At 36.6% G+C, this 12,122-nt stretch overlaps 2 protein-coding genes across 3 annotated transcripts; one reads left to right on the top strand and one right to left on the bottom strand.

Moving 5' to 3' along the window:
• Window positions 1-1,482: 1,482 nt before the first annotated feature.
• Window positions 1,483-5,626, bottom strand: LOC146456202 (PCNA-associated factor-like). Its single transcript, XM_085093382.1, has 3 exons — window positions 5,464-5,626; window positions 3,593-3,736; window positions 1,483-2,690 (listed from the first exon to the last, which is right to left on the bottom strand). Exons 1-3 carry the CDS (start codon window positions 5,498-5,500, stop codon window positions 2,554-2,556), a joined length of 318 nt encoding a protein of 105 aa, XP_084949508.1. The 5' UTR covers window positions 5,501-5,626; the 3' UTR covers window positions 1,483-2,553.
• A 43-nt stretch (window positions 5,627-5,669) lies between these two features.
• On the top strand, window positions 5,670-11,686 carry LOC146456201 (uncharacterized). Of its 2 annotated transcripts, none has more exons than XM_085093368.1 (8): window positions 5,670-5,792; window positions 6,779-7,250; window positions 7,776-8,002; window positions 8,553-8,778; window positions 9,055-9,173; window positions 9,579-9,771; window positions 10,302-10,396; window positions 10,861-11,685. In XM_085093368.1, exons 2-8 carry the CDS (start codon window positions 6,794-6,796, stop codon window positions 11,020-11,022), a joined length of 1,479 nt encoding a protein of 492 aa, XP_084949494.1. In that variant the 5' UTR covers window positions 5,670-5,792; window positions 6,779-6,793; the 3' UTR covers window positions 11,023-11,685. The 2 variants fall into 2 exon arrangements, with proteins under 2 accessions (XP_084949494.1, XP_084949495.1); XM_085093369.1 differs by having other exon boundaries at window positions 5,695-5,792; window positions 6,714-7,250; window positions 10,861-11,686.
• Window positions 11,687-12,122: the final 436 nt, after the last annotated feature.

The raw sequence follows: 12,122 nt of genomic DNA, 5'->3' as shown, positions 1-12,122 counted from the left end.
CCCAAATAATCAAAATCTTGTCCTTCCTAGCCACTGGAATGTCTGGCAGAAAACCCTTCCATTCTTCAAGGTTTAGGTGGGAACTTCTTTAAGGTGAGCGAAGTTGAAGGAAAGGTTGAAAGAAGCAACAAATATGGAAGGACTGAATGTTTTTCCCATTAAATGAGATCATAGCCAAAGTGAAGGTAAAATGGCAAAATAGTTGCCTTAATTTAGAAGAAATTTCATTTTTCATGTCACAAAACAAAGTTCTTTTATAATGATTTGACAGGACAGCTCAAGATCAGCAATGCTCAATGCATCTTGTGTGGTCAAAAACTGAGAAATTAAAGAAGTTGATGAAATAGTAATATTCGAGTGGCTAAGCTTTAGACCTCATCAAAAAAATCCACTCAAGGACTTCATCAACATCCACAAAAAATTATTAATAATACAGCCCTTGTATTGAATAGTCACATAATTTGCTACTTCCTGGAGGGATAACAGGATCAGTTTCAAACCATTAATCCTGATGCCCTAACCACTTGATCCCCATTCTTCCTGTGTTCTTTAGGTCTTGGAATGACAGATGTAGTGCCCTTGTATTGGGTTCAGGGGAGGGGGGGGGGGCTACTCCATTAATTAAAAGCTATGTGCCACTACAGGAGTAAGGTTTTTGACCCATTTTGGTCTTAAGGCTGAAAATGGGTATGGATTTTAGAGGGCTGGTCTAATAATTTGGATTTTGATACTGATTTTTTTAGTGTTTTCGTTCAGGACTTGCCAATAATTATTGACATAGCTAGATATTACAAATACTTTATATTTTCACTTTTGTACAGTTTTAAACTTTATCATTGGTAGATAATTTTGGAATAGGTCTTTTCTCGTGTGAGCCCCTAGGTTACGCTTGACGCCCCAGGTTTGGCTTGTATATAGTATGACATCCATACGTGTGTTAAAACTGACATAATTATAATTATAATAATAACAACCTTTATTTACCCTCAGCAGTGTTTATAGCACAGGTGCTAGTGGGGCAGAGAATTAAACTTTGCAAAGAAATAATCTAAATTGAACAAAACATGGTTAAAAATCCCAACTGGCAGGAGGCGGGCTAGCTGGCTATTTACAAGCACAGGGGAGGTGTTGAACTCAGGGCTACCGAGAAACATCTCCAGCTAGCAGTCAGAGCAGGACTTGAATCAGGGACCTCTGGATTTCAAGACCACCGTCCTGACCACTTGGCCACATTGCCATCTGAAGACGAGTATTGAAAAATTACTTGTTTTGGTATGGAATGGGCTAAGGGTTTCGAAGATTGGGCAGCATCCCCCCAACGAAAATACACAGGGGTACCCCCTGGACACCTTGGATGTAACTTTATCGAGTCTGCGTTATTCACCACTCCCTGGAAAGCATCTTACATGTACATGATACACTTTGGGCTGCAATATTATTATTTAACATTCGCAAACATTTCTACCAAAAATTGCTCCAATGTTACAAATTGTATAATTCAATTTATTATGTTCCATCTTTCTATTAACATCAATCTAATAATTATCAGGTTAACATATATAAAATGCCGTGAAAGTATGATATGTCCTTGCATGATATGTACATGGCTGGCACAAACTCACAGAAATCTTCACTGTCCCACAAACTGTAAAATTGACATTTGGAGCAATCAAAAAATTTTCATGAAATTTCAATGTGCCTAAATTCTACAATAACTTGAAAAATCTGTGAATGCACTTTGAACTGAGGTAGACATTTTAATTTTACACTGAAATTTCCTTGCTTCTTAAGATTACTCAGCCAATCATACTTTGCATTTAGGTGTAATTTAATTTACAGGTTACTAAAAGATGCCCATTGGGAAGATATTTACAAAAGTAATGGTATCTTTAACAAATTAAAGGTAGTGTAAAGTTAGGTGAAAGCAAACCAGTGACAACTGAACAATGTAGGCCTACACACGTGTTGCAATAATAACTAATGTTAAAAGGAAATTGCAGTGAGTTTCTCCTCCGCAATAATTATTTTTGTTGTTCATATTCTAGCCTGCAAACAGTTCAGGAGTGGATAACCATGCAAAATTATTTTGAAATAATTTATGCACAATATAATTGCACAGTGTCGAGCCTAAAGTTGACAGTCTCTTTAACCCTTCAATTCCTAATATCATCATGTATATTCTCCCTACTATTCTCTACATATTTATTGTGGGACTAGTTGGGAGAACGTGTTTGTTGATCAATGCATGTCTTCTTTGGTGGTCATTTTCTTCATTCTAATGAACTGTATGTTTAATCAAGCAATCACTATTAGGACTTAAAGGGTAAAGGTTTCATGATAAGCTGCTGTCTATCGTAAAGAGGAGGCCAATACCTACTACATGGAATGATTTATCAGGCAATGGTAAAGTGCATAACTACACATTGCTAACTTAAGCTGCTAACTAAGGAAAACCCTTTATAGGAAGTGCTAGTAAAAATAAATAAGTTTTACAAAAAATATGTACTGAAAATGGGCGCAAAATATTAAGCAGTGAACAAAAGCCAGACTGCTTTAGTCTTCTTCAATTTCTTCAATTCCTTGTTCCGTGGATGATACGCCAGGGTGTTGTTCACTTGACGCAGATGGACCTGGTTTCTCTGGTGAAATTTCATTGCTGGAGTCGTCCTTAGAAAAAAAATCCCCAATGCCTGCAGATTGAACAAAGCTCCCTTAGAATTAAGCTGCAGAATATTGGCTAGTATATTAATATGTCTTTCTGCAATATTCAAGTGCTAGCTTAAAATTGAAGGTGAAAGTGATGATTCCTCTAAATTCCCTCAAATTTGGCAAACAGACTGATTATTGCATCAGAAACATACTTCATATTTACGTTGTGATTTAAAGGCTTGAATTTGCCTAATAACTTAAGCCTGAAAACTGAACCAGCTGAAGTGATCCTTCCTATGATTTAGTTTCTTCTGTTTAACAAGTCTGTTAGGACAAAGTACAGTTGAACCTTGTTATTACGGACACTAAGGGAACAGGAATAAGTGTCCATATTATAGAAGTGTCCGTTTTAGAGAAGTAGGCTTTATATGGATTTCGGTCTCTCAGGGACTAAGTGAACTGTCCGTAATAGAGAGGTGTCTGTGAGGGGAGGTTCTAGAGTATTTTTGGAGAAATTTGGATTCATAAGGGAGAAATTTGTTACCTGTGCCCATTTCCCAGGCAGCCCTTCGTTGTTGACACACAATTTTTTTTAGTTAGCAAATTTCTACCCTGCAAGCAGAGCTACTTCTAGCCCGGGAAGATCAAAGGGTACCCTGCTCACAGGGTAGAAGATTTGGTATTTTCATGTAAATTCAAAACTTTAAGTATAAGTAGTTGTTTAGTTCAAAAAATGTTTGACAAAAAAGATGAACTATGAAAAATAACTCTTACAAAAACCCATCATAATTGCTTTAAAAAAGTAGTCACCAAAAATTAAAGGGAAAAATCACTTGGAAATCAAAGCAAAGCACCATCACTAATGAGGTACCAGGTTGCTAGAATCTGCTTTTAATTTATAAAACATGCAAATTTGTTAAAAGTAATCCTATACATCCAGTACCTTTTTGCCACTTTGGAGACGGCCACCATTTGACAGGATTTCCACCAGCATACTTGCTTTTGCCTGCGCTGGTCGGTGAACCAAGGCTACTTGCGGCTGATGATGAACCTCCGACTTGTTTACGAGGGGCTTTAGCACCAGCAGCTATAACAAAAAATATTTTAAATCGGTGCTCTGAGTTATACGAGTAATACAAAATTTTCAAAGAAATAAATACATTATGATTGGTCATTGTTCCAGATAAGGGAGGGGTCTCGGGTCAAAGCTGACTTCCTGACCCAATGTGCAGTTTCAGAAAATATCCACCCCCCCCCCCCCCCATGGAAGGTTTTTGTTTTGCACCCTCCTCCCCCTGGGAAATTCCAGTTTAGCTTCGATAGATAGATAGATAGATAGATAGATAGATAGATAGATAGATAGATAGATAGATAGATAGATAGATAGATAGATAGATAGATAGATAGATAGATAGATAGATAGATAGATAGATAGATAGTTTATTCACCTTAAAAACTTGCAGCCAAGAGCTGAATTGCGATAAAGTTTACAAATGCAAAATTACAATCGTGCTAAATTATAACTAATTAAAGGGCTTAACAAATAAATAAAAAGGAGATGATCTAACATAATTTACCATTTATAAACCGTATTAAGAATCACAAATTATATCTTGTTCTCAACTACTGTAAACAAAACTTAAAAGAAAACTATTCTTGCATCTTTCAGTTTTACACTTCGGACAAATAAAAGTTCTTTGTTCTCTCAGGTGGTAGCTTGGCTGGTATTTACTTGGAAGAAGATACTTTGCTTCTAAAATTTTGGCTTTTAAGATCCTTCTCCCCCTCGGAATTTCCGATGACCTTTCATGGGGTGGGTATGGATTAAACTTAACTGGTTAAACTTGAGAAGATAGATAATATACATACTCTTGTTGACTCCTTAAAATTCTTCAGTGACCCCTTGCCATTGAAAGTTCATTATATTTTCATAAAAGAATTTATTATGTATGCAAACCTGTCATAGGCATTCATTTCTTGAGTTATAATGCACTCGGGCTGCATTTTCATCATGGGTGTAAGAATGCAGAATTTTTAATACATAATTTAAAAACAAAGTAACATAAAAATAGTAACAGATATTAAGCTTATATTCAGTTCATAACTAAAATTATGTTATCAAGTTTCATCAACATCCTAGAAAAACACACACAAATCCTGGGACATTAAATCAAAGAAATAAAGAACTTGCTCCTCATACATTGTTGAACACTTGGAAATTTTTAAAAGACTCGAGAAGTGCTTCTTAGTTGAATGAAAAGTGCATTCAGCTCATTAATTACGAGGAGACAAGGAAATTGTTGATTGCATTGTGGTAGAGTATGAATGGAGCGATACATGTAATTTTAACGACATTTATATGGATCACATAATTTCTTAACAGTAAATAACGACTTAGGTCTAAACAACATGATAATTGAAATTAACAAAGCGGCTTTCTAAAAATTCAAAAACCTTTTAACCTACTTTTTTTGTATAAAACTTCTTAAGGACTTAAGCTTAAGTTAGGATACTTCTTAAAAACTCAGTTACTGCTATCACGGCATCTAAATCATGGCGAAATAGCCGGTTCATAGATCTATTCTATAAGGCTTAAGTAGTTCTGAAAGTTATTAAATCGATGCGAAATTACGCAAAGAAGGTCCAGAAAAAGTCGATTCGAAATAGCAGGAAAAAGGTAGACTCTCAAACCAAACCAGTGAAATGAACATGATTTCCCGCAAAATTAGATTCCGCCGCCCGACGGGGGTTTAAAATTAACTTATAAATCTTTCCTTCAAGTGCGATCTCTTGGAGCATAACTATTTCACCCACCTTTTCTTCCAGCTCCGTCCGCTTTCGTTCGAACCATTTTCCTCACTAAAACGAGTCTGAACTCAACTTTATCGCCGGTTTAATACGGTGTAACGCGATCAAACGCTCGATCGAGAAATCAAAATGTCTTCCCTTCGATCGAATATTCCCGCCTTTTTATCCCGCCACATCAAGACGAGGCTATTCCGTCGTTACTATAGCAACACACCGAGAGGAGGCTACATACAGAAGCGCTGGTATTTGCAGCATGAACTTTGATTGAGCTTTTGGTTTGGGAAGTTTTGAAAGCGATCTTTCATACTTTCTTTGGTTTTGTTTCTTCTATTTAGGTAAGTCTTAACTTAAGGAGGTTGAACGATTCGTTGATAGTTTGTAGTGAGCGTTAAAAGCTGATAAAATGGTAATCTAGCTGATTTTCGTTGACATCTTGAAGTTGAACTTCTTCCGCCGACTTCATGTTTGGGTGTATAATAAATCTTCAGACTCCTTGAGTACTGTAAACTTAGAATATATAAAGATGCGTTTTAAGAATGTTATTAAGATTTAAGAAAGCAGTTTTCACTTCTCTTTATTCGCTATGCATCTTTTATTTTCCAGAATCTGGCAGCCAAACTCGCTTAATTGAAGAAAGAAAATATTAAGCTAAATTAAGTAGCAATAAACAAAAATTAATGTATTATCTAGCTATGTTATGTACGAGGCAGAAGAACTCTGACAAAAAGACAGAAAGGTTTGTCAAACAAACATAAGTATATCTATTTTTGGCTAGTGTTATGTGATCACAAATAAATATTTACTGTGGGAATCGATTAAATATACAGGGTTCTGCTCTGTGAATGTTAGGCCTGGCGGTTTTCCCATAATTGGGAACTGAAGTCTCAGAAAATGCAGGATTTCTCTATTTCCTGACAGTCCCAGATTTTACTTACTAGTTTGATTATTTATGTAAATATGTAACCTTAGACATCCCCCAATCATCTGAGATGGTTGGATGCAGCCCATAGACTGCTGTGATGTTGAGGGATCATTTCTGACAGATGAACAAATAAATTTTGACTGTCCAGGAAAGTTGGTGATATGTTAAGTTCAGTGCTGAGCCTCTAAACTCAGCTGCCTACGTTCACACATAAGGCTTCAACATACTTTTGCCAACCGTCCTATATGAACTGCAACCAGTGCTTAGTTTGTTTTGATGTGAAAACATTTTTACTAGATATTTTAACTCATGTCATCTTATATTCTTTTCACAGTGTATAAACCTTCATTACTTGTTTGTATAAACCAATCCCTTTTTCATTATGTTTATAACATACAGGATAAAAGTATAATCATGGCAGAAGTGATGAACAAGATAGCCACTCAGAAGACTGGTCCAGAATTCCTTGCCGCTTCTCATTTTACCATAAGCCATGAGGACCGCTGGGCTCCCAGCAAGGACCCACATGTGTACAAGAGTACATTTAAGAAAGATTACCCACCCCTCCCTCTAACTAAAAGGGAGCGCATACCTTCACCATCTCCTGCGACAATCATGCACAAGGATGGCCGCTACAATGACAAGTGTTCCATGACTAGAGGCCACTTTGTTGAAAAACCTCTTGGAAAGCAAGATTATGCCAATTCCACATCTGCATTGACGAAGACAAATTTCAAGATGGATTCTGACCAACAGTTGAAGTCATTCCAGACAACGCACAAAGAGTATTATCCTGTTCGATCTCTTAATGAGGCCAGGAACCCTGCTGCTACAGGAAAGAGCGACTGGATGCGAAGCTACCTCCCACAAGGTGAGCTGGCCAGCTCCACCTAATTTGAAGGGGTGCCTGGAATATACCCTAAGTGACTTCTGATAAACTGCTCAAGATTCTCCCTCCAAAACTACCTTGCATTTCCTTGTAAAGAGGGGGAGAATTTGACGTGAGCTCAAGAGTCACTTAAGGACTTTTTTCCATGCATCACTTGATTTGTGAAACTTGGTACCACATACACTGTATGTAAATTAGTCACACAATGTTATTACTATACCTGCCAACCTTTTTCTAGTCAGGTGCATGAGATTTTTGTCTTCTCATTGGCCAGAACTCTGACGACATTCTGATGATTTCTGAACATTGGCAAAGATGTCCAAAGATTTCCAAACATTGCAAATTAAAGATACATGTAGCTCAGGAGTTTCTACTGAGCCATAGTGAGCTGAATGGGCTAATTTACTTCCCTAATACCTAAATTTCCTTATCGAAGTACAATGGTAGTGCTGCATGCAAACGCACAGTACATAATTTTTTATTTAACATTATAATTTTGATGTGCAGGTGACAAAGAGAAGGAACTGTGGCCGCAGTCAGACTATCGTAATAAGTTCTTGGGAGAACAGTTGGGTGTAAGAGATGTGCTACAGCCTTTGGACAAACACTCTGGACCTCCCACTATCAGGGGAGATGCTAGAACCCATCACTTGGGTCAATTTACAACAACAACTAAGTCAGAGTTTGTTGGTCGTTATGTGCAAAGGCATCATCTAATGGATCCAGCATTGAGGGTAAAAAAAATCCCATTGATCACACTATTCAAAGAAAGTAATTGAAGGGCTTGGTTGGATAGTATGCTAAGAGGAAATGGGCAATTCCAGAAAATATCCATACCCAACAACGGACAGAACTTTCCATACATTTGTCTGTATAGCGAACCAGCCGTGAACTGCTGCTAAAAATAGTTCGCGGGAAAAAATACAGGGAAATGTATGGAAAGTTCAAAACACGACTGGATACTTTCTGTCACAGCTACATCCCCCAAATTTTTTTCTTTAAATCCTTTTCCTAGTGCCAAAAGTTTCCAATTCATGAATTTTTCAGAAGCGATGTTTTATAAAAATTATTTGACATTGGATTTCCATACAAACACTGTTATTTCAAGCCTGTTTGCCTACCCGTCAAAACGGCGTCGAAAACCGTGATAAGGCCTATTATGGAAATCCATCTCCAAAAAATTTGAAAGTCCACGCTGAACACTTATTTAACATTATTTTTTCTTGAAGACTGATGTTAAACACTATCTTTAGTAAACAATTTTATTTTTTCGATGAATTATAGGATAGGGGATCAAGCATTCCTCAAGGTGATCAGGGGAAGTGTAATTATTCCACATCAACACAGCAGGATTCCTTTCAGAAACCAGGATTAAAGGGTTTCACTCCTTTTGACAGAGAAGATGCTGTCAACAGACTAAGGAGAACTACATTTCAACTTGGTGATAGACGGGTTCCTAGGCATCTCCAGACCACAGCAGCAGACTCTTATCCATCTCGTTTAATGGCAGGTAAAGTAAGCTTTACTGTTATATATGATTTCTGACTTTCATCTGATTAAAGATCTGAGTTATTTGAGTCTGATCATTGCCATACATCCTGGGTTTTTTTTGTTGTTGTTGTTGTCATTTTGTTTTGTTTTTAATAAGACTTGAAATTTATCAATGCTCACAAATAACCCAGGATTAGCTTTAACAGACTTTGTACAACTGCACCCAGGAGATTGATTCAGATTATGTTTTTAAATTGTCAGTTTGTTCAGTTTTGTTTCTGTTTAAATGTCTTAGACAGAAACAGTGGTGCTGACCTTGACATGGGAAAGAGCAGCTTTCCAGAAGGGGACATGGATCCTTTAAGAGCTCACGAGAGAATTAGCAAAACTACAAATGATATCTTCTTTGGCAATGTAAGTCAAACTGTAGATAAATAAAACAACAACAAATACTGAAATAACCCAACATACCAAGGTTTGCTGTGTCAATTTGAAGGTCAGTTTTCCAGGACACTTTCAAAGACAAGGACTAATTTAACCAGAGTCATGGCATTTTTGTAAAGAAATCCAGAATTCACATTTTTTCAACCCCTCCCCCCCCCCCCCCAAAAAAAAAACCTTTTATTGTTTTTCCATATAAAGCAGTTTGGTTTAAGAAATCCAGAATTCTTATTTTTCAACCCCCCCCCCCCCCCCCCCAAAAAAAAAATTTTGTTGTACATGTGATCATAAACTCAAAATACTGATATTAACTTTAAAGGGCAAAATTCTGTGAAAAAGTACTCATACAGCATTTTTATTTTTAATAATTCCAAACAGCCTGCAACTGGACTTAGAAACAAAATAGTTGATGGGTCCCATCTTCGAACTGAGTCGCATGTTGACTTGGGAGCAGCTAGAGGAGCACGTTTTTACGATACATCAATGAAGTCGGACTTCAAAGCAGTATCAGCTCCTTACAAAAAAGCACCAGGGATGACGACAAACAGCAGCATACCTCTAGACTATTACAGTAAGTAAAGTAGTTGAAAAACTAACAGTGTGGTGTAGATCTCTTTCTAAATCCTTAAAAAAAACCCTCCCCTTTTGGAGCAAGAAGTATATTTATTTAACACCTCACCCCACCCCACCCCCTCCCCTTTCTTCCTTGCTCTCTTACTCTTTTCTTTTCAAGGTCCTCTCGTAATAAAACCAGTAAATTTAACAACGTTAAGGGAGCTGAATTATAAATTCAAGACTAGCATTTTTCCATGAGTCTGACTGAGGCTTTTGTTGCATTGCAAAAAAAAAGACAACCAAATGCAAGTTTTAATGCCGAAATAATTATGCCTTATATGATTTAAGCATGCATTCATAATTATTCAGAACTTGCCTGCAAGGCCAACTAAACATACACTGTATACTGATACCTGAAAATGTGAATTAAAGGCTGGAAGTAATGTTCAACACAGTACATGTATGTAGTTGGAGGAATGTTGTCATTGTGTCTAGATTAGCCAGGGTAGTTGGGTTTACTTGAACATTTCACTTGTCTTCCTACAGGTGGCAAGCCTATGACTATTCCCACAAGCTGGAGTGATTTTCCATCACATGCTGGTGTTCCAAAACTCATTCCTAATCCCATAGCAGTTGATAATGTAAGTAAAACAATTTGCTACAAATTATTGGCAAACTTGTGCAAGTACGGGAGAGATGCAGTGTAAGCGACCTTCCTTCAAAATTAAGTCTCAAATCGGAAATATTCAACAGAGTTGCAGAGCCCTTTCAGAGACTTCCTAGGGCAAACTAAGTGATGGTTCCTAATTCTTCAGAAGACTGTGACATTTGGTAGATTCTTTCATCTCAAGTATTAATATTTTGTCTCCACCTGTGTTTTGTAACTTTTGTGGTATAGTGCTTTAGTGAGGAGTTTAGAGGCTGGACTCAGAGAGACAGACAGAAATGGTCAAACTGAATGAACATGATTATTATTTTACACTGTCAACAAGACTGATAATTTCGCTGCACCCAGCAGCCAATAGTAATGGTTAGGAGTGTTAAATAAAGTATTAAGGCACAACGAAAATTATTTGTATAATAATTGTAACATTTGTTTTTGCAGCTCAAAAAATCACATATTAAACCTCCAATCCCAGAAGAAAGAGAGTTTAGCACAACTCATCAAAGAACCTACACACCAAAGAAAACATCAAGAAGAGGTGTTGATGCTGGAAGCTTGCAGAAAAGTTCAGTTCCACTGGGAACTCTTAGTGATTATATTTAAACAGTTTGTAAATCGCTCAGTGATTAACTTGTCTTTGTAAATGAAAAATAAAAATGTATTACATTTAGTTCTTCTTTTTGTCAGAATAAATATTTATTAGCACTCTAGGAAAAAATAGGATCAAATGACAGGATTCACTCATAGCTTGGTGGTAAAAATATCATTAATTAATTGAATGACCTTCAATATTTCTCAACGTATTTGTAGACATTGGCAAATCAAACTCTGTCTTATTAAGTATGGTCATTTTTTACACTGAAAAAACACAAGGTTCAGTTAAAAAGGTTCCTGTAAATATGAATATTAATGTATAATAATGTTTATGGATGACATGTATGTACTGTTGAATTGAAAAAAAAAATGTCTTGTAAGAAAATTCTGTACTCTATAATTCCAGTGTGGACTCAGCATTGTGTGTGCTGCTGCCTGTGTAATTTCTTCCTTAAATAATTTTTTTTTTGTTTCACTGAACGTGGCAACTTGGTGTACTCTGTCTACATAATAATTTATTAGGACTTGCAACTATAGAGGAACCTCTTTAAATATGCAGATACCAATGGCACAGACATGGGATTTCATATTATGAAGGAGTCCTTGTTAAAGAAAGCAAGTTTACACAGGCCGCATTTCTGTCTGAATGTCTGCGTTTCATGTTGAATACAATTCAAGTTATCAATAAATAAGAATCAAAACTATCTCAACTCTGTTCCCTCTCACAATTTTTGGTGTGAGTGTGTCACCTAGTTCTTCAAATCCTGACCCTATGTAAACCAAAAATAAATCATTTTCCTCACTTACTATCAGGAGATGACTATTAAAATGCATTTCTTGTTTCCAAACCTGATGTTGGTCAACAAGTTAATCGTAAATGAATCAAACTTTATAACATCCAAGGGTGATGTTTCTCATCTCCATTCCATCCTGACCAACCCCTCCTTAACCCTTTAAGGACAGTGCCTATTAATACCGAAGTATTTTTGTGCGGTTTATTACTATGCGGGAAAAGCAGATCTTAGCAAGGCCTATTGGAATCCAAAAAGAAAATTGGGGGTAACCATGCGTTTTTCAGAGACAATTAAACATTAGTATCTCTATGGGAT

Source organism: Pavona decussata, unplaced genomic scaffold (genome assembly GCF_977016875.1).
Source record: "Pavona decussata unplaced genomic scaffold, jaPavDecu1.1 SCAFFOLD_260, whole genome shotgun sequence".
Classification (NCBI taxonomy): domain Eukaryota; kingdom Metazoa; phylum Cnidaria; class Anthozoa; order Scleractinia; family Agariciidae; genus Pavona; species Pavona decussata.
This window is presented reverse-complemented; position numbering and strand designations above follow the sequence as displayed.